The 23,838-nt window shown below is 54.0% G+C and overlaps 1 protein-coding gene across 7 annotated transcripts in view; it reads right to left on the bottom strand.

Annotated features, from left to right (window-relative positions):
* Positions 1-23,838, bottom strand: part of RASGEF1C (RasGEF domain family member 1C) — a 109,658-nt gene that overhangs the window by 29,788 nt on the left and 56,032 nt on the right. For 5 of the 7 annotated variants that reach the window (XM_055284930.2, XM_055284929.2, XM_063642493.1 and 2 more), the window contains exons 2-6: positions 11,921-12,103; positions 11,635-11,757; positions 10,420-10,557; positions 2,610-2,810; positions 1,798-1,872 (exon numbers count right to left, since the gene is read on the bottom strand). In XM_055284930.2, coding sequence (XP_055140905.1) covers positions 1,798-1,872; positions 2,610-2,810; positions 10,420-10,557; positions 11,635-11,757; positions 11,921-12,097 — 714 coding nt within the window. In that variant the 5' untranslated portion in view covers positions 12,098-12,103. Of the gene's footprint in view, positions 1-1,797; positions 1,873-2,609; positions 2,811-5,537; positions 5,541-10,419; positions 10,558-11,634; positions 11,758-11,920; positions 12,104-23,838 lie in introns of those variants that run through there. The other 2 variants (XM_063642490.1, XM_063642492.1) reach the window with 2 other exon arrangements.

Here is a 23,838-nt window from a genome sequence, read left to right as displayed (position 1 = left end):
AAATATAATCTATATAATCAAAAGTTAATTGGGGTCCTTAATAATTTTTAAGAGTCTAAAGGGATCCTGAGCCTTTTGAGAACGGACACCCTAGAGAAAGTGTGCACTCGCGTATACCAGGATGTGGGTGTAAGAATGTCCACTGCGGGAATATTTATAGCAGCAAAAAGCCAGACACACAAATGTTCATCTATATTGGGGGGATAAACAAATGTCATCTTGATGTATTTCACAATAAAAAAGTAATATTTGGAAATGGCCCCAAACCAGACAATCTGGTAAGAATCTCGGCCGGGTGCAGTGGCTCATGCCTGTAATCCCAGCACTTTGGGAGGCTGAGGCGGGCGGATCACGAGGTCAGGAGATCGAGACCATCCTGGCTAACATGGTGAAACCCCGTCTCTACTAAAAATACAAAAAAATTAGCCGGGTGTGGTGGTGGGCGCCGGTAGTCTCAGCTATTGGGGAGGCTGAGGCAGGAGAATGGCGTGAACCCGGGAGGCGGAGCTTGCAGTGAGCCGAGATCGCTCCACTCCAGCCTGGGCGACAGAGTGAGACTCCGTCTGAAAAGAAAAAAAAAAAAAAAAAGAAAATCTCCCTCCCGTTCCTGCCTCCCAGCATCCCAGCACCACAGTTGTTCAGAATTCCCAGAGCAGTCAGCATTCCTAGAGAGTGCATACGGACACAGGCAACACACATGGTTTTGTGTTACCCTCTTTTTTTGTTACCCAAATGGTCACACACTCTTGCCCCTGCTCTTCCCTCTACCGTTTTCTCTCAGTGCCTGGAGGGATAGGTGTTGGAGATTGTTCCGTCCACCTTATTCCCTTTCATAGCTGTACAGCATTCTAGTTATAGATGTTTCATAATTTGTAATCCAGTCCCCATGGGTGATAAGGCAATCTGCCCCCAGTGTTTGGCCATAAGAAACATTGTCTATCCCAAATATCTTCGTCCGTGCATGTTCGTGTACGTGGGTGTGTATCTGTGGGATAAATTCGTAGTAATGGAAAGTTGGGGTCAAGAAAGTCCATTTAAAGCGTTGATGCTAGTGCCAGTCTCCCCTCCAAAGTGGCTGCGCCAGCTTCACCCAGCAGCCACGTGGAGTGTGCCTTCCACAATGTGTCTAACCTACTAGGTGATTTTTGCTTATCTGAGAAGTGAAAAGGCAATCTCATATTTAGTTTGTACTTTTATTAGGTGTGAGAGCAGAAGGCACAATGTTTGCAATTCCGGCTTGGATTTAGCCCGTTGGAGGCACCGGCACCCTGCTAGCTGGGCTCCCAAAAGGGCGGGATCGAAATCCGGGCGCGTGGGCTGTGTCCTGAGCACCTGGCCCCGTGAGTTCCCTTACCCAGCCCGGGCAGCGCGCAGCAACCCGCGCTTCCCCGCGTGGCCGCTGGAGGGCACCGGCGCCCACCGAAACGCACCGAGAAGGCGCACGGGGTCCCGGAGCGCGCCAGGGGGCCTCCACCCTCCTCCCTGCCCAGGTTCCTGGCCCACCCGAGCAGCGCGGCCCACGGCCTGGTTCCTCGCCGACTCCTCCGCCCTCGCTGGGTGGGTGACCCCCACGCCCCGCACGTCCAGCCCCCAGGCTTTCCGGGGACTCGGGACTCGGCTGTCGTGGTCCGCCGCCGAGCTGGAGGGGCGTGGCGGAGTGGGCAGGGCCCCCCGGAGCCCACCTGTCCCCCTCTGGGCCACTCCAGCGCTCGCCCCGAGAAGGCTCGCGGGCTCCCCCGAGAGCGGCCAGTCACTGGGTGAGGGTCACTTTTGGGACAGCCCGTAAGAGCCTCCTACCTTTGTGCTGGCCAGAGCGTCCTTGTTCACAAAGGCCTGGACAAACTCCTCCGGCCCGATGTGCCGCAGCCGCTCCTGCAGGGAAGGGGGAAGAGCGGGTAAAACAGGGAAGGTACGCGGAGGGGGTGTCGACCGGGGGGCCTGCCGTGGCGCCCCAGCCCCTAGTCCTCCTCACAACAGTCACTCTGCAACTGCCCTCCACACTGGGGCTTGGAGACCCTGTTTTGGGTTGTCACAGAGCTCAGCGCCTTCCCTGGAGGAGGCAGCCCCCCTCCTTTCCCGGTTCATGGGGGCAGGGAGCAATGCTATAATGCTATGGGGCGTGACGCGCGGGGAAACCAGGCTCCACACTGGGTAACTGCCGTGGCCTGCTTCCTCCGCGGGGTGGAGGCGCTGGTGGCCAGGAGCATGGCATCTGGGGCAGAATCAAACCGTGGCTCTGTCCCTTCTGCTGTGTGACGTTGGCACGTCGCTTCACCTTTCTGGGCCTCAGTTTCCTCTGTGTACAGAGCCTGCCTGGCCAGGTGACGGAGACATGAGCCCGCGCATGGGAGCGCGCTGGAAGGGTGCCTGGAGAGCAGGGAGGGCGCCATCGACCCTCAGTCTCAAAGGGGAGAACCCGCCCCAACCTCCCTCTCCCTGGGGTGGGCCCTTGGCCTCTGCATCCACAAGGAGCCCAGTGCGTGCTCGAGGCTGGGCCAGGGCCTCCTTCACAAGCTTGTGGAGCTGCTCTGGGAAGCCAGGGAGGGCACAGTGTATCTGTGTGGGTCCTGCTGAATCCCGGGTGAGGAAGGTGGCTTGCACAGGCTCACCAGTTCCACGTGGGTCAGCTGCTGGGCCAGTGTGTAGGGGTCACTGCAGACACCAAGGAGCTCCCTGTGGATGGAGGCTGGTGGCTTGGTCCTGTAGGAGATGGGCTTGTCGGCACCCACCAGACCTTCGGGCCCCTGGCGCAGAGCCGCCAGCTTCTGGTGCAGAGCCTGTAGGAGCTGATGCATCCTCTTCCGGTATGCCTGGTGGATGGAAAGGGGCACTCAGGCCTGAACACCCATCTCTGCATCTCTAACCCTGGAGCCAGGCAGCCTCCTGGGCTCCAAAGGGAGGGTCTTTTCCTCAGGGTCTCTGGAGAAGAGGCCAGGTACCAGCACAGGGGCCAGGACCTGCCTCTACCCCAAAACAGGACCCAGTCCCGGCCAGGTTGGGGCCACCTGGCAAGGGATCTGGGGTGAAGCCTGCAGGGCTTCCCATCTGTGGGTGGGAGCCAAGAGGAGCACACGTCAGGGAGGGTGACGGGGGCCGGGGGCAGCTGTCTGGGGCGTGGGGTAGACTGGGGTGGGCACGGCCAGGAAGCCAGAGAAAGGGAGAGAGGAGGGAGACATGGCATGGGCCCTGCCCTGCGCAGACGACTGGCATTTGGCTTGGCTTTAATGGGGACTCTGTTATCTCCCAGGCCCAGCTCAGCCTTCCCCGACCAGCTGTGCTGTCCTGGCCTCTGCTCCCAGCAGTATTCGTCCAGGTCACCCTGTGCGACTTCCCTGATAGAACCGCTGTCAAGACAGTGGGGTTCATTTCCTCCCACACTGGAAACACTGCTCCACAGGGCTGCGAGGTCTGTGCTGCCGCCTCTGTGCTACGAGAGCCCAGCCCTGCTCTGGGCACACAGTGGGTGCGCAGGAAGTGCTCACCCCCACCAGCCAGCTCAGACGCACGGGCGCTTGCTTTGGGCCACATCATTTCCCCTCAGAAACCCCTATTTCCAAGGAAGAGCCATCAGACTGGCTGGGTTTGTTAAGGGAGAATCCTCACGTCCTCAAGGGTTTTGGTCTAACTCACAGAGTGAGATGCAACCCCCCTACAGCCAGGAGACGGCCTGGGCACTGGCAGAGGCAGTGGTGGGAGCTGGAGCCTGGTCCCCAGCGATGGCGCGCCTTGACTGGACAGGCTGCTGCTCCCAGAGGCCCCGGGAACTAACGAGGGGTGGGCAGTCGGCATCATCAGGTCACTTCAGAGATGGCAGGGAGTTTTCCTTCACACGATTTTGAGACACACAGAGCCTGCAGTGAGCGGTGGGCAGGTGTGGCATCTGTATGCAGGCTGTGAGGGTCTGGGGGCTCCGACTGCTCTGGGGAGCCTCAGACAGGGCCCTGGGGTGCTGCTGCTGTCTGAGGACGCTGGAGCCCTGTGCTCTGGTGGCGGGGTTGGGAGTCGTCTGGCACTCCCATGGCAGTGCTTCTCTGTGGAGTGGCCACAGGCAGCTGTAGCAGAGCCTCAGATGGGAGGAATGGGACAGGAGGTGGCTTAACCCTAAGCCTAACTCCCAGAGCACAGGGGCCAGGTGCAGAAGGCGCCCACTAGTTAGCTGGGCAGTTGTCCGACTCTTCTATCTGTTGCCCATGGAAGGAACGACCCCTCTCAGGAAGGCTTTGTCCAAAACTGTGGTCAGCACACTGCCTCCCGGGGCTTCATCTGAGTGCTGGGAAGATGGGGAGCGGGGCTCAGCCACTGCCAGCCCTGGGGGGCACGGCCAGTCCCCTGTGGGCCCTGGCCCTTCCACTGACCTCCCGTCTCTCTCCCAGGCATAGCCAGAGTCCCACAAGTGGCTACACCTGCTGTTTCGTCTCCTCACCTCCCACTCACTCCTGGATCACTTCACCTGGCTGCCACTCCCATCAGTCAATTCGTTGGGCCCTCCTGTCACCAAGCCAGTGGCCGTTCCTCAGGCTGCGTCTTCCTTGGCCACCTCCGCCTCAGCCTCCTGGTTGCTCCTGCCTTGGGCTGTCTGCAGGCTTGCCTGTGTTCACCATCGTGAGATGCTGGGGTTCGGGGTTCTTCCTGCTCGGTCTAGGCCTCTCTTCTCACTCTTACTTAGCTCCTGGCTATTCTGGTTCACACCTGCAGTCTCCCTCTGATCTCCACAGTCATATGGCCCACGGTCCTCTGTTTGCCCAGCACAGCAAATGGAGGTCAGCTCTCCTTGTCCACAGCTGGTATTCCCAGTGTTGGGGGATAGCACTTTGGCCACCAGACACACAGGCTTGGTGCCATCCTCGACCCTGCCCTCTCCCTCATGCCCGTCTAGGCCATCAGCACCCTTCTCTATTTCATTTTCTTCTATTTCTGCGCATCCCACCACTGTCTCTGGAGGCCAGGCCACTGTCGTCTCTCTGGCTGCACTGGCCTCCTTAATGCCCCCAGTGCATCCGTGCCGGTTTCTCTCCACCCTGCAGCCAGAGTGGTCTGTTCAAAATGCAAATCTGATCGCTGCCTCCCTCTTCCTGAAAATGCCTCCATGGCTTGTGCAAAGATAGGAGTCCTGGTGTGACTCTGAGGCCCCGAGGTCAGCTCTGGCCAGGCTTGGTGGCCTCTATGCACCCTTGCTCCCCTTCTGTGCTCTGGACACAGGTCACTCTTCCGCCCCTTTGACTCCTTCCCAACCTCCCCATGTTCCCGGCAGGATCTGGACAGCTTTCTTCCTTCTGGCGTGTTCTCCTCATCCACTGGACCGAAGCTCAAGTGCTGTTTTCCCAGACAGGCCATTGGTGTTCAGTGCTGTGAGCCCTTCTGCCACACCACTTTTAGAGCTGTTGGGGAAATGATTCTGTTCAGTGCATCTCCTCTCCCTGTACCACAAGCTCCACACAGCCAACTGCGGGCTGCCCTGTGTTCATGCAGGGCCGTAGCTGGCTCACAGGAGGCGTCCACCAGCGTCTGCTGAATGCGTGGATAAACACCACCTTCACCTGCTGACAGGCTGACGCTCTCTCCAGCAGGGTGTCAGGGCAGACTGCAGGCCCGTGCCAAAATCAAGGCTGCAGGGTGTCTGTGCCTACCCCTTGATAGGGCCACGTGATTGCCTTATTTTTTAAAAACGCAGACACTTTAGCAAGATTTGTTACTGTTGAATGAACCAATATTCATTCCAAATAATCATCCTTTCCTGCTTGCTAATTTATTTCGATTTTTCCAGTGACGTTAGGTTCTAGCTTGTTTGTTCTTTCCTGACTCTTCTGTGCCCCCTCTGAGTGTGTGGGTGCTATCTGCCCTGCTCCTTGGCCTCCTCTCATTTTCTCACTGATTTCTACACACTCGTGGATAGGAGCTCGGAGATCTCGCTGGTAGATAAGGGCAGGGCCAGAGACATAAACCACCGGGCGTGTCAAGGCATTCCCTTGTCACTGTCGTGGGTCCACGTGTATGGAGCACCAGGCCGTGCTGGGGTGGAACAGCGCTTTGCCCCTCCTGCCTCGGGCTGAAGCCCTCTCTCCGCACTGATCATAGCTGGGAGGCTGCCCGGGAGGCTGGGAGGTCTGGAGCCGCTTTTCCTTCTATTTCCACAAGCCATCTGCTGCACCCACACAGCCGGGTGTGAATGCGGAGTCGTCCGACGGTGGCCTGGGTGGCAGCCACGGCTCTCCAGGTGCCTCCAAGCTCCTTGGACTGGGCATTTCACAGCTGGAATCCCTGTCCCTGACCAGATGAGGCCAGATGAGCACGGGCCTCTGTTCTCTGAAATTCTAGGAGACCCCTCCTGAGCCAGCTTAGGGCCAATGTCCTCCTGCCTACTAAATAACAGGCAGAGGTGGCAGAAAGCTGATGCAGGAGCTAATGAGGCTCCTGGGGGTCTGCTCCCTCCATTGGTTTGTCCTCTATGTCAGCTTTCTGCCACCTCTGCCACAGAGGGAGCCTCAGAGGGCGGCGGTCAGTTCCCCAGACAGTCCGTGTGGGCGAGTTAGAAAGCAAGACCAGGCCGGGCGCGGTGGCTCATGCCTGTAATCCCAGCACTTTGGGAGGCCGAGGAGGGCAGATCACGAGGTCAGGAGTTCGAGACAAGCCTAGCCAACATAGCGAAACCCCGTCTCTACTAAAACTACAAAAATTAGCTGGGCGTGGTGGTGCATGCCTGTAATCCCAGCTACTCAGAAGGCTGAGGCAGGAGAATCGCTTGAACCCAGGAGGTGGTGGTTGCAGTGAGCCAAATCACGCCACTGCACTCCAGTCTGGGTGACAGAGCGAGACTCCGTCTCAGAAAAAAAAAAAAAAGCAAGCAAGCAAGACCAGTCCTCGGAGAGGTGCTGCCTGTGGAGTCAGCCTCCTCTGTGGCAGGCCCAATGGGTATGGCCAGAGCACTGAGGTCCTCCCTGGCTCCCTGAGCCTCCTTCAGCCTTGGCACTGGCCTCCCTGAGCTCTAACTACTGCGTCCAACCTACCGGGAGCCCCACAAAGGCTGGGCTGGCCATGACACTCCTCTGGGTTCCCTGCCCAGCACAGGGTGGCCCGATGCTGGGAAGGAATTCCTGGGAGTCCCCAGAACCACGGTCATGGAGAGTGGCCTCCTCAGTCCCTCTCCAGTGCTGCTCCAGCTGCCGAGAGCTGGTGTGGAGCACAGTGATGACATGGGAGTGGGCGGGGGAAAGAGGAAGGTGCCACCTTTCACTGTCACTCTGATAGGGAGCCCACTGCTGTCTCCTCTGCAGCCCTGAGCTCTGTTGTTCTTTCACAGCCCTGTGAGGGAGGAACGATCACCCTCCCTTTTACAGAAAGACACGGCCCAGAGAGATTAAGTAATTTGCCCAAAGACACACAGCTCTGAAAAGACCTGTGCTCACCTCATTATCTTGTGCACAGCACTTTCTGTCCTTTTATTCCACCCTTGTGTGAGCAATCTTTCAAAAAGATAATGCTGAAATATTTTGGAAGCAAAGCCTACGTCTATGGTTTGCTTACAGCTAACTTGTGGGAAAGCAAAATGTGTGAGGGGACAGGACAAACCAGTTCAGCAAAATATTATTGTTGGAGTTGGGTGATGAGGACAGAGGAGGGCATGGTAACCATTCTTCACTTTTGCATGTTGGAAATGTTTCACAGTGAAAGTTCTGTAAAACTTAAGAAACAACGCTCATATGCCTGATTTGGGGAACCATCTGTTCTCCTCATAGCCCTCGTTGATTGAGCGCTGAAGCAAGCGCACACCTGACTTCAGGGACTCCTCACTGCAAAGCTGCGTGGTGGGGACAGGTATTATCCTGTTTTACCAATAAGGAAACTGGCTCAGAGAGGCAAAGCACCTTGCCTGAGGTCACACAGCTGTGGTTTCCGAGTCTGGATCTGGGTGGGTTCAGGCTGGGTCTCAGGTGCCGCCTCATCATTCTGGTCCAGGGCTCTTCCAGCCCGAACCGTTCTGCACCAGGAGGGGAACAACCCATAGTCCACAGCAGCGCCCAGTGAGGAGAGGCAGTGCCCGGAGAAGGTCCTCTTTGGTGCGTGCTTTTTTGTGGAAGGGCAACTTGAGGTCACCAGAGACATGCGGAAGCACCCCTGGCCAGGGCCTAGGTTGGGACTGGGGAACTCCTATTCCAGTCCACACTACACAGCCTGGTGACAGACCTGTGGGTTCTCCAGGTGGACAGGTGCTACTAGTTTCCCGAGGGGAACCAGGCCAGGGCTTACCCCAGCCCCACCACCGAGACATGGCTCCAACATCAGGCAGGTCACATCTGCCTGGTCATATGACAGACCTCACTGCTGACCCTTGGGGGTCAAAGGGAACAAAACAGGAGACTGGGGCCTCACTCCTGCATACCATCCACCCAGCACCCACCATCCCCACACTCACCTCTTCTCCAGCCACGTGCTACCACCCACCTCCTCTTTTATACAGTGATCCACCCCAGATCCATCAATTCACTCCTCTCCCCTTCCTTCCTTCTAACATCTGCCCACTCACAAATCCACTTGCCCACCCATCAGTCCACCACGCACTTTTACTCATCCATCCCCATCCACCTGTCCCCATCTCTTCACTCAGCTGCTGTCACCCACCTCTCTTTTACAGTGACCCCCAACCCCCCAACAGAACCATCAATTCACTCATCTACCCTTGCTCCCTCCTATCTAACATTCACCCTCTCACCCATCCACCCACCCACCCATCTACCTTCCTCTCCATCTATTCACCCATCCACCCACCCACCCATCTACCTTCCTCTCCACCTATTCACCCATCTACCCACCCACCCATCTACCTTCCTCTCCATCTATTCACCCATCCACCCACCCACCCACCCATCCACTTTCCCCTCCATCTATTCAAACACCCACCCACCCACCTGTCCACCCTTCCTACATTTCTCCCTCTCTTCTTTCCGTTAATCTTTCCACATCCACTTACCCCATGCATCCACCTGCCTATCCAATTACCCAGTCACCTATTCTTTCCCACATTCATCTATAAAAGTAGCCAAATGTCTTCCCAGCCAGTCAGCCAGCACCCCATCCCCTGTTTCCACTGTCCCCATTCCCCACCCATCCAATCATCAACTGTTCCCTGGCCCTGTTTTGTGCTGCAGCCAAATGTCACAATCTCGAGATGGATTAGGGGATGCGGAGGAGGAAGAGGAGGGGGTGAGGAACAGAACAGAGGAGGGGAGAAGTGCGGGGAGGAGGAAGAGGAAACCGCCCTCATCTCACTGAACCTCAGAACTTGCCTGCTCAGTTCTGAGTCACTTCCCTGCTGTGTGAAGTGACCCCGGGCAGTGCCTCCCTCAGAGGCTGAGTGGTGTCTGCCGTGGGCGTTTGGCTTCCTGTTGCCCAGCCTGTGTTGGAAGTTTTCCCTTGTCTCACATGCAGCTCTTCTGCCATGTCCAGACCTACTCTGCAGCATGTCACCAGCTACCAGCTTGCCATGTTCCGTTTCCTTCCAGGATGACCAACATGCGCCCCCGCCCACGTTTCCCCCTTCCAGGTAATGCTACACCAGTGCTGCCCACAGTGGCATTCCGGGATGCTGATAAACTTGCCCCTTCTAAACACACCAGGAGACATCTGTCTCCATAATCCTGGGAGGTGAAGATTTTTGTCCTCCTTTCGCCCATAAGGGAAGTGAGGCTTGGAGACCGTTCAGTGCTCTCCTCAGAGTAACACAGCTGGGAGAGCAAAGCGGGTGTGGGCCACAGCAGCACCTGATGCCCAGCACACCCAAGGCCTCCCAAGCCACTGGGGTTCCTGAGGGCAAGGGCTGTGTTTACCTGGTGTGGTTTAACTGCAGGGGTGAGGTCTTGTCCCCTCCCCTGCCCCTACCCTGAAGGTTTGCAGCTTACCCCTGGAGGCAGAGAGGATCCCGGGAGAATCTGCATGGACAGGTGTGGGCCATTTTCCCTGCTACTGTTTTTTTGTTCATCCTGTAGACGCTCTTCCCTGGCCCTGATTTGCGGGTCCCTGCCTAGCAGCACTGACCACCAGCCCAGCCCTTCTTGCACGGGAAGTGGGGCAGGGGCAGGAGGGGGAGGTCTCCACGGCCAAGGCCCAGGACAGGCCTCTGCCAGCCCCGCCTAGTAGGTCAGAGGCCAACAGCCTGGCCACCTGGCCCCAAGAGCCCATGAATGGGTCTCTCTCACCCGCCATCTGATGACATTGGTGAGAGCTGTCAGGGAGAGGTCACCAGACTCCGCGTTCCCTCCCAGCTCGGCAGTGCCTGATTCCTTGATGGGCCAGAAAGGGGCTGGATTTAGAGGGGCCGTGGTGTGCAGGCTGGGGAGATGAGGGCCCTGGGGTGCGGGCCGGGAACAGGTGCAGGCCTGGGACGGGAGTGGCCCAGGGTGACGCGACCCCCGCCCGGCTGCCCACCTCGTCACAGGGGGCGATGCGGCCCACGACGTCCTTAAGGTGCCCGATAGTCGACTCCTCCTGGAAGTCCCTCGGGAAGGTCTCGGTCCACTCGGCCAACAGCTGCAGCAATTTGGGGCCGAACTTCCGGACCCGGGCCTGCGGGCAAGCGAGGGGCACCGCGCTCGTGAGGGGCGCTGGGCGGGCACATGAGCCTCACTGCGCGTCCTTGCGGGTCTGGCCGCCGGGGCAGGCGGGGCCTCGTGCCCTCTCTGTGCCAGGGAGGGGAGGGGGGTTGCGATCCTGCTTGGCGCCCACGGGGAGAGGAGGGGGACGGACACATTTCTGGGCGGGGCCATCTCTTGCTCTGGCCTTTCTGCCGTTGATGGCTCCGTCCTCCCTCCGGAGTCTTCGCGCCGCGGGGAGTGCGGAGTCCTCAGAGCAGTGGACCCTGCCCCAGGGGTGGGTCTAGGTCTGTGCCGACCAATCAGAGCAGTGCATACTCCGTCATGCACAGTGATTGGCTCACAGGTGGCCACGTGAACTAGGATACGCCAATGAGGAGACTCACTGGACCAGTAAAGAAAAGGAATTGAGGCTTCCACGTGACTGGAAAGGGTGGTGGGTGAGCCTGGCGCGGCGGAGGCGGCCCAGCACCACACCAGCCAGCCCGAGGGAGGCCAGCCCAGGGAAACGGTAGCAGAGGGTGGGAGGGAGACAGGCCACGGTGCAATGCTGTGGTTTGGGGCCCAAGCCAGCGGTCCCTGAGATAGGGCAGGTACAGGAGCCAGCTCAGTCCTTTTGGTTCAGGCGGGTTGAAGTTGGGTTTCTCTCACTAGCTGTAGAAAGTCCGTAGGTGGACGCGTGTGTAATAGAGGCAGCCCGCAGGACCTGGCCAGGACAGGGAAGGTGGAGCGGATGTGCTGGGGGAAGGAAGCCCACCAGAGGCAGCAGGCCCTCCCGGCCACAGATGGGTCCTACTGACCGGGCTCCGGACACTCAGGTCTGGGCTTAATGGGCTCAAGGGTTTCTGTAGGGCACTGGAAAACTACATGGAGGTTAAAGGTCCTGTTCTGCTCCTTCTGGCTCTGGGCCTCACACAAGGTGGAAACACCCGGTAGCCACCTTGTCAGGAAAACGGGGACGATCATTGCCTGCCCGAGAGGCTGATGCCTTGAGGACATGGCAGGGCAGTGCTGGCACACTCTCAGACCCCTGGCCTGCCCTCCACCTCACCTTGTCCAGCACCGGCTTGTCCAGCTGCTGCTGCTCGATGCACAGGTGGCAGACCCGGGCCAGGAGCTCCCGGGGCTCGATGAACAGGCGAGAGCTCAGCAGGAAGGTGAAGATGTAGGCTTTCTGGGGGACACACGAGAAAGAGGGCACACGCTCAGGAGGGCACCAGGAGGGGCATGCTTCCCAGCTGGCCCTGTACCCTGGCCCAAGGCCACTCCCAGCCCTGTTGCCTCCCATGCCTGGTGGAGGAGAGCCCACTCTCCTGCCCGCTGCGTGGGTCACCCACCTCGGGGTAGTAGTCGGCTGTGGGAACCAGGTGCTGGATCAGTGTTTCCAGGGAGGCTGAGGATGGAGCTCCATCCAGGAGGGGCTGTCCGGCCTGTTCGCCATCTGTGGGCTCGGTGGGGGGTGGGCTGAAGCTGCCTGGGGTGACCATGTCGGAGGCACTCAGCGTCTGTGGCATGCCTGCCTGCAATGGCAAGGGGCAGTGAGGACCTGAGTGCCTGCCTGCAATGGCAAGGGGCAGTGAGGACCTGAGTGCCTGCCTGCAATGGCAAGGGGCAGTGAGGACCTGAGTGCCTGCCTGCAATGGCAAGGGGCAGTGAGGACCTGAGTGCCTGCCTGCAATGGCAAGGGGCAGTGAGGACCTGAGTGCCTGCCTGCAATGGCAAGGGGCAGTGAGGACCTGAGTGCCTGCCTGCAATGGCAAGGGGCAGTGAGGACCTGAGTGCCTGCCTGCAATGGCAAGGGGCAGTGAGGACCTGAGTGCCTGCCTGCAATGGCAAGGGGCAGTGAGGACCTGAGTGCCTGCCTGCAATGGCAAGGGGCAGTGAGGACCTGAGTGCCTGCCTGCAATGGCAAGGGGCAGTGAGGACCTGAGTGCCTGCCTGCAATGGCAAGGGGCAGTGAGGACCTGAGTGCCTGCCTGCAATGGCAAGGGGCAGTGAGGACCTGAGTGCCTGCCTGCAATGGCAAGGGGCAGTGAGGACCTGAGTGCCTGCCTGCAATGGCAAGGGGCAGTGAGGACCTGAGTGCCTGCCTGCAATGGCAAGGGGCAGTGAGGACCTGAGTGCCTGCCTGCAATGGCAAGGGGCAGTGAGGACCTGAGTGCCTGCCTGCAATGGCAAGGGGCAGTGAGGACCTGAGTGGGGGCACACCTGAGTTGGGTGCACCTGAGTGGGGAGCACCTGAGTGGGAGCTGCTGGTCCCAGGGCTCCTGGCTGGGCAGGCTCCCCCCACAGCCACTTCGTGCCAGCTTGAGTCCAGTGGTCACTTCCTGGGAGTGCTGTCAGGGCCCCTTCCTCACAGCACAGCCTTCGTTCTTCTTCTCACGGCCTCTCAACTCTCCTGCAGGACCCATCTCTTCTCTACTCTACTTCTCTTGCCCCACTCAGGGACAGGCCTCTTCTAGATTCTGCCCCCGCCCCCCTCCACGAAGGTCGTTTTTCACAAGCCTGGATAATCAGCCTAATCCCCCTGCTTCTGGCCACAAAGATTGGTTCAGGGATTGGCCCCATCCAAATTAGGGGGGCTCAGCTGCAATCCCAGAACTTCTGTGGCACTTGGAGGCTTTCTTTCCCCTGGAGTCTTTGAGCTGGTGGAATGTGTTTCTGACACTACTGGGGCCATTGTGGTAGGAAAGTGAGCACAGCGTTGGGGACCTTGAATCCTGCTGTGCTGGAAGCTGCTCCGTGGACTTCTCCATCATATGTGCCTGTTTAAGGTGGGGTTCTCTCAGGTACAGTCAAAACTGCTGTCCTCCTTAGCCTGGCATTCCAGGCTCTTTGTGATTTGGACTAGCTGACCTGTCCATCCTCACCGCCTATCACACCCCATTGCTCTTGGTGCCAGCCACGTACTCTCCTCCAAATGCCTTCTCCAACTCTGAACCACGGCACATGCCGCTCCCTCCTGCAGGAAGGCTCTCCCACCATCTTCACTCCCCTATCCCTCCAGGTGTGGCTGAAATGTCTCGTCCTCGGCGGAGCTTTCCCTGCTTCCCACCAAGGCTGCACCTGCCCTCTGGTGGGCATCAGCAGATTCTGCTTGTCAGCCTTGTTGGGTGCCTGGGTGCTGCTGTCAGTACTTGGCACAGGGAAAGGCCAGCTGCAGCCGTTACAGTGTCTTCTCTACCCAAACCTCCAGGCAGAGGCCAGAGCACATCCTCTGTGACCCTGCTCTGAGTGACGGGCCTGGCAGCAGCAGGTGTCCATACACACGTGCAGGGAGCCCATGCTTACTCTCAGAAGCTCTTCCACTTACCCCTCTAGGCCAGTCTTCCTTGAAAGCCTAGGAGCCCTCACAGTGACATGTCTTGGCTAAACCTGTGACTGTTTAACCAGCCCCTACATTCTTGATTGTGGAGTCCTGCCAGCTCACTGCAGGGTCTTCTGCGGACTCCGAGGCTCCCCTGCTCACGCTGCCCCTGCTGCCCCGATGGCAAACCCTGACCCTGGCCTGTTTCTCCTTTCCAGCACTCTGAGTGACCCTGCCCTGGGAGTAGAGACAGAGGGACGAGGAGGGTCAGAGCTGACACTGGGGATCAGAGGGAGCCCCTCAGAGGGCTGTCCCATGGCCATGTGGGTGTGGGAGGTGCTCGGACTGGGTTACAGCATGGGAAGGGCCCAGGCATTGGTGTGGACAGCAGCCCAGACAGTCCTGGCCATGGTGACAGACATAGCTGATTTTCGCCTCCCTGACAATGCTGTAAGTGTTCAATTTTCAGCCAATGAAACTGTAAAATTTCACAAAATCACCTCCTGTCTGTCCCAGGGGGAGGCGGCTGAGCAGGTGGGCATGCAGGAAGCTGCACATGCTCAGCGGGAGGGGGCTAGCTGCGGGATGGGCCAGCTGCAGGGTGCACGCTGCTCTGCCTCCTGCCTAGGGCCCGGCAGCTCAGTCTGATTCCACCAGACAGAAAACCTGTGAGCCTGGGAGGTCCGCTGTCTCCTGCTGGACACCTGGCACCTATTCACCCTGCAGCGTTGGGCCTGCCCCAGATCCCAGCCCAATTTTCTTGACGAGCCAGTGGCAAGGGTGGAGGTGGCTCTGGAAGCCTCTGCAGGATGGTTTGCCATTGGGGCAGCAAGGGCCTTTCTGAAGGAGGCCAGGAGGCTGCCACTTTAAAGAGACAGCCAGGAGGCTCCCAGGGGACCTGGGGCCTGGCCTGGAACCAGGTCCTGGGCACACGGGAGGTGGGAGCAGTGTTCAGATCCAGCTCTGCTCTGGAGCAACTAGCTCACGCTGGAGCCAGGGGTGGTGGTGGTTGCTGAACTATTGTGACCCACAGGGATGCCCAGAGAGGGGCTGGGCTGCCAGTGGCCCTCCGACCTCCAATCACCCATCGTGTCACCAGCCGGGTCCAGGTCTGGGTCTCAATGAACAGGCTATCCTTGTGCCGCAGCCTTCAGTGTTTTCCTGCAGTTGCAAAGGGTCATCCATTCATGCGTGTACGCATGGAGCGACTCCTGGCTCCATTCCAGGCAATGAGGACAAAGCCCAACCTCAGGGAGCTGGTGGGGGAGGCAGAGCTGTGCAGAGACTGCCCCACTGCGGGCGTGCTATGAGGGAAAGGGGGTGACCACTCTGTGCTCACTGCGGTGGATGTCCTGGGAGACCCCCTAAGAGAAGGTGAGGTCAGAGCTGCTGCCACCAGGGGGCTCCCCCGCCACTCCCACCCCTCCCTGCAGGCGTGCTGGTGCAGACAGGCCAGATGCCACCTCTGGCCTCTGCATGAGGACAGCTGGGGACGCAGAGGACACTGCTGCTCCTCTATCCGCCAGGGACAGCCAGTTCCTCCTCCCTCCAGCAGGAGCTCCAGCCTGCCTGGAATGGGCTGGGTGAGGGCGGCTGCACTGAGGGCTGAGGGCAGGAAGGAATCTGCAGAGAGACATGCCAGACAGACTGACCAGCATGTGCAGAGGCTCAGTGGAGCTGGGGGCAACGTGGTGTGATCATGGGAGTATATGCTTAGGTGTCAGGAGCCAGGCAGTGGCTCCTGGAAGGGTAGGGGGGAGTGACTGACTGGGGGTCAGGGAGTGTGCAGAGTGATCAGAGCATCACGTTCCTTGTGTGCAAAAACAGCCATGTAACAAGGGTCCCTCGCTCCACCCATAAGTGACTGCTTTTATTCGTTTCTTGTCTTTCTGTAGCTTCTTTATGCAAAAACAAGGAAATGTAAATACATATCCCCTTTTCTGTCTGTATTACACAAAAAGGTAGCATACTGTCCACACTCCCCCACACTGGGCTTTCTTCTCTAACAATGCATTTTGAGGACCTTTCCATGGCAGGGCAGGGCTGCCTCATTCACTTTTATAAAAATCGCCTCACAATATTCCATTGTTTGGATGTCCACAAATAATTTTTAAAAAGCAATGAGGAAGCAGCCCAAGCATCCATCAGTGACGAATGGATGGAGAAAACGTGGCCTCTCCACACAGTGGGACAGGAGTCAGCCTTAGAGAGGAAGGAGGTTCTGGGCCTGCGGCAACACGGATGACCTTGAGGACATCACGCTAAGTGAAATGAACCTGATACAGCAGCAGAAACACTGAGTGACTCCACTTGCAGAGGCACCTAGAGTCATCACATGCACAGATGCAGACAGTGGGACGGCGAGTGCCAGGGGCTGGGGGTGGGACACGAGAACAGAGTCTCACTTGTGAAGAAGAAAAGATTTCTGGAGGGGGACGGAGGTGATGGTTCCACCATGATATGAAGGTACTTAATGTCACTGAATTGTATGCTTAAAAAGGGTTAAAATGATACATTTTATGTTATGTGTATTTATGTGCATTTTATCACTTTTTTTTTTTTTTTTGAGATAGAGTCTCGCTCTGTCGCCAGGCTGGAGTATAGTGGCGCGGTCTCGGCTCACTGCAATCTCCACTTCCCGGGTTCAAGGGATTCTCGTGCCTCAGCTTCCCGAGTAGCTGGGATTACAGGTGCCCACCACCACGCTCAGCTAATTTTTGTATTTTTAGTAGAGACAGGGTTTCACCATGTTAGCCAGGATGGTCTCGATCTCCTGACCTTGTATCACACTTTTTAAAAAAGGCAGTGATGATGGGACAATTGTTTATTGTTACAATATCTCTCAGAAGTCTTGAAATCACTGTTAAGTCTCCCATCTGTGTTTTGTGCACATGGCCTGAATGATGCACGTGACAAAGGGGCTGGGAGTCTTGGGGGCTGCAGAGATGGGATCTCAGCATGAGGGGCTCAGCACGGATGGGGAACGTTCTGCCCGTCCCCTGCAGAGAGGCCTTTCCATTTCTCCCTCTATCTGCCTCGTTGGGACGTGGGGCTCGGTGTGTGTGAACTAGATACATGCACGGTGTGGCTGCTCCTGTGGGGTTCTGCTTCCTACCCATGAAATGAATGAGACTTAATTAAATGCCCAGGGCTGGCAGGCCTGCAGGGGCAGCCCCTTACACACCACTGCGGGGAGGGGTGGCATGCGTTGTCATGGTCCCTTTCATTGTACCAAGATTTGGCTCAATGCGCCAAGAGCCTTATGTTCTACAGTGTCCTTTCATCCTAATCAAAGCCTGGGAAATGTATCCTGAGAAAATAAAGGGGACAAGCTGTGGAAAGAAAGGCCCTTGCTTCAGCATTAAATCCCAGCAGCGAACACTCTCGAGCAGCGCAGATGGCAAACAAAGGGAACACGGACGAGGAGGTGCACAGACCCACGGGCAGAGTGGCTGTGGCCGCTGCAGTGATGGTTCTGAACACACAGTCATAACCCAGAAAACGGTGTGGCACAAGGAGGGGAAAACAGCAGGAGAGAAAGGTGCGGATGGTGGAAATGACATTCATGCGGATGAAGACTGGGGCCCTGAGAAATGAGTTGCTGCTGCGCCCGCCCAGCACCCCAGCGTTTTAGAGTCCTTCGTCCAAGCTGAAGTCCACTCATCAGATGAAGGCTCTGGGAACACCTGAACTGATTCCAGGCCTGGAATGGTGAAGCTGGGGGCACGTGCCCCCGCTGTGGCAAGGGCACTGACGGGACACTGAGAGGAAATGCCTGGCTCTGGCACACAGCCCCAAGTGGCTGAGGCATGAGCTTCTGCCCGGTTTTCCTCTCCATGGCTCCTGTCCTGCTGCCCGGCCCCCAGCCCCTCAGGCATCTCTCCTTGTGTGTGTCTCCAGGCCCTGCACCTGGAGGTCCTGAGGCTCCTGCGGCAGTTCAAGAGACAGCGGGTGAGGATTGTGTGGGGTCAGCTCTGCAGAGACAGGCAGACATGGGACAGGACCCCACGTGCCACCCTGCAGGGGGGCACTCTGATGCCTGCCAGTGCCCAGCTGGGCATCCTTCCTTCTGGAGGCCTCGCTGGCAGGCTCAGGGCCCACCCTGCTCCAGGCCGCTGGCGCTGGCAAAGTTTCTGGGACAGCATGGCCCCAGGCCAACCCCTCTATGGGAGACGGGAAATGTGTGCAGGGACAGGGGCACGATGTGGTGCGTTTATAAGGAAGGCCAGCCCTGGAGATGGATGTGCATTCCCCTGCTATTCCAGTGGATGCTGGAAAGAGGTAACAGTCACCTGCCCCCAGCCAGGTGAAAACGTGCCCAAGGGCCCTGCTGTTCCTCCTCAGTGTAGGGCTGACAGAAGATGGGCCGGCTGTGCCAGTGAAAACCCACAAGCTCTGCTGTGCTCTGGGAGCTGACGTGCTCAGACCTTCCCAGTGTAAAAGCCATCCAGGACATCCAGGACTCCTGACTTGTTTCATATTATGATTGTAAGGGTGGCAATTAATTCTATTTTTTAAAAAAGCCACACAGTGAGTTAAAGCACAGTTAGACATGACATCTGTAATGCCGAGATGGTCAGTTTACAAACCCTGTTCCTGCTGGGGTCCCCACATCCCTCAGCATGGGTGGCTGGCATTAAACCCCATCTGCAAAATGGGGCCGGGCGCAGTGGCTCACGCCTGTAATCCCAGCACTTTGGGAGGCTGAGGTGGGCAGATCACGAGGTCAGGAGATCGAGACCATCCTGGCTAACACGGTGAAACCCTGTCTACTAAAAATACAAAAAATTAGCCGGGCGTGGTGGCGGGCACCTGTAGTCCCAGCTACTTGGGAGGCTGAGGCAGGAGAATGGCGTGAACCCGGGAGGCGGAGCCTGCAGTGAGCCGAGATCATGCCACTGCACTCCAGCCTGGGGGACAGAGAGAGACTCCTTCTCAAAAAAAAAAAAAAAAAAAAAAAATCTGCAAAATGGAAATCCATTGAACTTGCAGAAGAAAAGCAGGTAGCTGGTCAGAGCGCGTCTTGGGGGCTGGAGAGATGTTCTCCCCAGGCCAGGTGTGGCAGAAGGGACAGAGGTAAAGAAGGTTCCTGAATACCCCTGTGAGGACCACATGCTTGTCTCAGGAAGAAACCTGCGAGCTCTGAGAGGAGGGAGCAGCCCCCTCTTCAGGTTGTGGAGACTGGCACACGAAGTACCTCGCACAGTGCCTGCTGTGGAGAAAGGACCCCCAAGGCCAGCACTCCCCACAGGGAGCTCGCCACCTGCTAGGGCCGGACCACAACACAGGTAGCAACTGCTGCTAACCAAGGCTCTGTGCCAAAAAGACTTGCCACCTGCACTGCCATGGTTCCCCATGGCTTCTGTGCTGGCTGCAGCTGGGGCAACCCTCTACCTGCCCATCCAGCCCTGCAGCTGAAACCATGTCCCAACTGCTGCTGGCAATGATCTCACTGCTTTAGCCTCAAAGGCTGTGGTGGGCCCACAGCCCCAGATCAGAGCCCTTTCTGCCCTTGCTTTAATATGGTGCAGAATTTTACACATTTACACTTCTCAAGAGTTTGAGACCAGCCTGGGCAACACGGCGAGACCCTCATCTCTAGAAAAAGTTTTTAAAAATTAGGTTGATGTAATGTCACATGCCTGTAGTCCGAGCTACTTGGGAGGCTGAGATGGGAGGATGGCTTGAGCCCAGGAATTCAAGGCTGCAGTGAGCTATGACTGCACCACTGCACTCCAGCCTGGGTGACAGAGCAAGACCCTGTCTCTACCAAAAAAAAAAAGTTAAATTTACCATGTAAAGTGGCATTAAGTACATTCACACTGTTGCACAAGCATCACCACCATCCATCCACAGAAGTTTTTCATCATCAATTGAAACCCTGTACCCATTAAACACTAACTCCCCAATCTCTCCTCCTCTCCTCCCCCATCCCCTGGTAACCACAGTTCTACATTCTATGTATTTTTACTATTCTGGGTACCTTATATAAGTGGAATCATAAAACATTTGTCCTTCAGTGACTGGTGTATTTCATTCATCTTTGTCAAGGTGCACTACTGGTGTAGCATGCGTCAGAATTTCCTTCCTTTTTAAGGCTGAATACTGTTCCATGGCATGCACATACCACATTTTGCTCATCTATTCATCTGTCAGTGGGCAGTGGGGGTTGTTTCCCCCTTTACCATACTGTTTTCCACAGCAGCTGCACCATTTTATTTATTATTAATTTTAATTTTAATTTTTGTTTTGAGACAGGATATCACTCTGTCACCCAGGCTGGAGTGCAGCGGCGCAATCTCAGCTCACTGCAACCTCTGCCTCCCGGGTTCAAACGATTCTCCTGCCTCAGCCTCTCGAGAAGCTGGGATTACAGGCATGTGCCACCACCATGTCCGGCTAATTTTTGTTTTAGTAGAGATGGGGTTTCACCATGTTGGCCAGGCTGGTCTTAAACTCCTGACCTTAGGTGATCTGCCTGCCTCAGCCTCCCAAAGTGCTGGAATTACAGGCGTGAGCCACCGTGCCTGGCCTGCTGCACCATTTAAAATTACCACCAGCAATGTAAAGGGTTCCAGTTTCTCCACATTCTTGACAACGCTTGTTGTTTTCTGCTTTTTTGATAAAGGCCATCCCAATGGGTGGGAAGTGGTACCTCATTGTGGTCTGGATTTGCATTTCCCTAAATACCAGTGATCTTGAGCATCTTTTCATTTGCCATTTGTATATATTCTTTAGAAAAATGCCTGTTCAAGACTTTTCCCCACTTTTTTCAAGCAAAGAAAATTTAATTCATAGAATTGGTTCCATGACAGATGTAATTACCCCACCCCTGAGATTTAAGGAACAAAAGAGAAGCTGTGGCATTTCAAGACCCAGATCAGAGGAGAAGCCCCACAGAACTGGAGCTCACGCTTCAAGCGTGGCTGCTGCTGGGACCTCTGCAGGGGCATGAGGCAGCTAGCCCCAAGAGTCCTCTTCTACCCAGTTTTGAAGTGAGTTGTTTGGGATTTGTTTGTTTTTGAGCTTTAGGAGTTTGTTCGATATTCTGGACACCAATCCCTCATTAGCTATGTGATTTGTAAATATCTTCTCCTATTCGGTAGGTTATCTTTTTACTTGTTGATAGTGTCCTTTGAGGCACAAATGTTTTCCATTTTGATGAAGTCAAATTTGTCTATTTTTGTCTTTTGTTGCCTGTGTCTTTGGTGTCATATCCAAAAAGTCACTGCCCAATCCAATATCATGAAGCTTTCCCCCAGTGTTTTTTTGAGACGGAGTCTGGCTCTGTCACCCAGGCTGGAGTGCAGTGGCACAATCTCGACTCACTGCAACCTCTGCCTCCCAGGTTCAAATGATTCTCCTGTCTCAGCCTCCTGAATAGCTGGGACTACAGGTGCATGCCACCACACCCAGCTCATTTTGTATTTTGTATTTTTGTATTTTTAACACGGTTTCACCATGTTGCCCAGGCTGGTTTCCAACTCCTGAACTCACGTGATCCATTCAAAGTGTTGGGATTACAGGTATGAGCCACTGCGCTTGGCCAGCTATGTGTTTTTCATATGTGACTTCTATTATGTTGAGGTAGTTTCCTTCTATTCCAGTTTTTGGAGTATTTTTTTTTTTTATCATGAAAGAGCATTGAATTTTGTTTAATGCTTTTTCTTCATCAATTGAAATGATCATGTGTTTTTTCCTTCATCATGTTAATCTATTGTATTACATTGATTGATTTTCGTATGTTGAACCATCTTTGCATTCCAGGAATAAAACTCTCTTGGTTGTGGTGTATAATTTTCTTTAATATGCTGCCGAACTTAGTTTGCTAATATTTTGTTGAGGATTTTTGCATCATAAGGGATATTGGTCTGTAGTTTACTTTTCTTGTAGTGCTTCTGTCTGGCTTTGGTATCAAAGTAATGCTGACCTCATAAAATGAGTTAGGAAGTGTTTCTGCCTCTTTAATTTTTAGGAAAAGTTTGAGAAGGATTGGTGATGGTTGTTTCTTAAATGTTTGGTAGAATTCACCAGTGAAACCACCAGGTCCAGGACTTTTTTGTTGTTGGAAGGCTTTTAATTACTAATTAAACCGCATTATTATAGATCTATTTAGGGTTTCTAATTTTTTTTCGTGATTTCAGTTTCTAGGAATTTCATCTAGAAATTCCAATTTGTTCAAATTTCCAATTTGTTGGCATATAATTTTTTATAGTACTCTTATAATCCCTTTAATTTCTGTAGAATTGGTAATAGTATCCCTACTCTCATTTCTGATATTAATAACTTGAGTCATCTCTTTTTTTTCAGTCAGTCTAGCTAAAGGTTTGTCAATTTTGTTAATCTTTTTGAAGAACCAACTTTAGGCTTTTTAAATTTTTCCTTTTGTTTTTCTGTTCTCTAATTTATTTATCTCTGCTCTAATCTTTATAATTTCCCTCCTTCTGCTAGCTTTGGGTTTAGTTTGTTCCTCTTTTTCTAGCTCTTTACATTGTACAATTAGGTTATTATTTTGAGATCTTTCTTCTTTTTTAATATGTTTACTGCTATAAATTTTCCATTAAGGACTATTTTTGCTGTATCTCATGTTTTAGTATGTTGTGTTTTCATTTTCATTCATCTCTAAGTATTTTTGAATTTCCCTTGGGACTTGTTCTTCAATGCACAGGTTGTTTAAGAATGTGTTGTTTACTTTCCACAAATTTGTGAATTTTCCAGTTTTCCTTCTATTATTGATTTCTAATTTCATCCTGTCATAGTTGGAGAGAATACTTTGTATGATATCTCTCTTTTAAAATTTATTGAGACTTAATCTGTGTCCTAACATATGGCTTATCCTGGAGAATATCCCATGTGCACTTTAGAAGATTGTGTATGTTGTTGTTGAGTAGAGTTCTGTATATGTCTGTTAGACCTAGTTGGTTTATTGTGAAGTTTAAGTCCTTTATTTCCTTACCTATCTTCTGTCTGGTCATTCTATCCACTATTGAGAGTGAGGTAGCAGCTGCTGAAATAGCTCAATTGGGAAAGCATTAGACTGGAGAGTGAGGTATTGCAGTCTCTGACTGTTATTATAGAGCTGTCCATTTCTCCTTTCAATTCTGCCCATTTTTGCTTCATATATTTTAATGACCTGTTTTTGGGTCATAAACGTTTATAATTGTTAAATCTTCTTGCTATATTAGATTTTCATTGATATGTAATACCCTTCCTTGTCTCTGGCAATCCTTTAAAATTTAAAGTATTTTTTCTGTTATTAGTATGGCTGCTCCCACTCTCTTTTGGTTACTGATTACGTGGAGTATCTTTTTCAGTCCCTTCATGTTTAACCTATTTATGACTTTGGATCTAAAATGAATCTCCTGTGGACAATATATAGTTGGGTCTTTTTTAAAAAATCCATTCTGCCAATCTTTGTCTTTTGACTAGAGAGTGTAATCTATTTCCTTTTTAAATAATAACTGTTAAGACAGGACTTACTCCTGCCATTTTGCTGTTTTTTTTTTTTTTTTTTTTTTTTTTTTTGCCTTGTATCTTTTTGTTCCTTATTTCCTGCAGTACTGTGTTCTTTTTTTGTAGTGAAACATTAATTCCTTTCTTGTTCCCTTTTGTGTATATCCTATAGCTACTTTCTTTGTGGCTACCACGGGGATTACATTTAACATCCTAAAGTTATAACACTCTAATTTGAATTTAGACCAGTTTAACTTCAATAGCATTCAAAAACTCTGCTCCTATACAGTTCTGTCCCCACCCTGTTAGTTATTGATGTCACAAAATTACATTTTTATTATATTCAAAAGCACAGACTAATACTTATTTTCTTAATGTATTAGTCTCTTAAATCATGTAAAAAAAGGTAGAGCTACAAATCAGTTATAATACCAGCTTTTATAATTGCCCATGGATAAATCTTTACCAGATATTTTTGTTAATACAGCTTTGAAT

This window comes from Symphalangus syndactylus, chromosome 7 (assembly GCF_028878055.3).
Source record: "Symphalangus syndactylus isolate Jambi chromosome 7, NHGRI_mSymSyn1-v2.1_pri, whole genome shotgun sequence".
Taxonomy (NCBI): domain Eukaryota; kingdom Metazoa; phylum Chordata; class Mammalia; order Primates; family Hylobatidae; genus Symphalangus; species Symphalangus syndactylus.
This window is presented reverse-complemented; position numbering and strand designations above follow the sequence as displayed.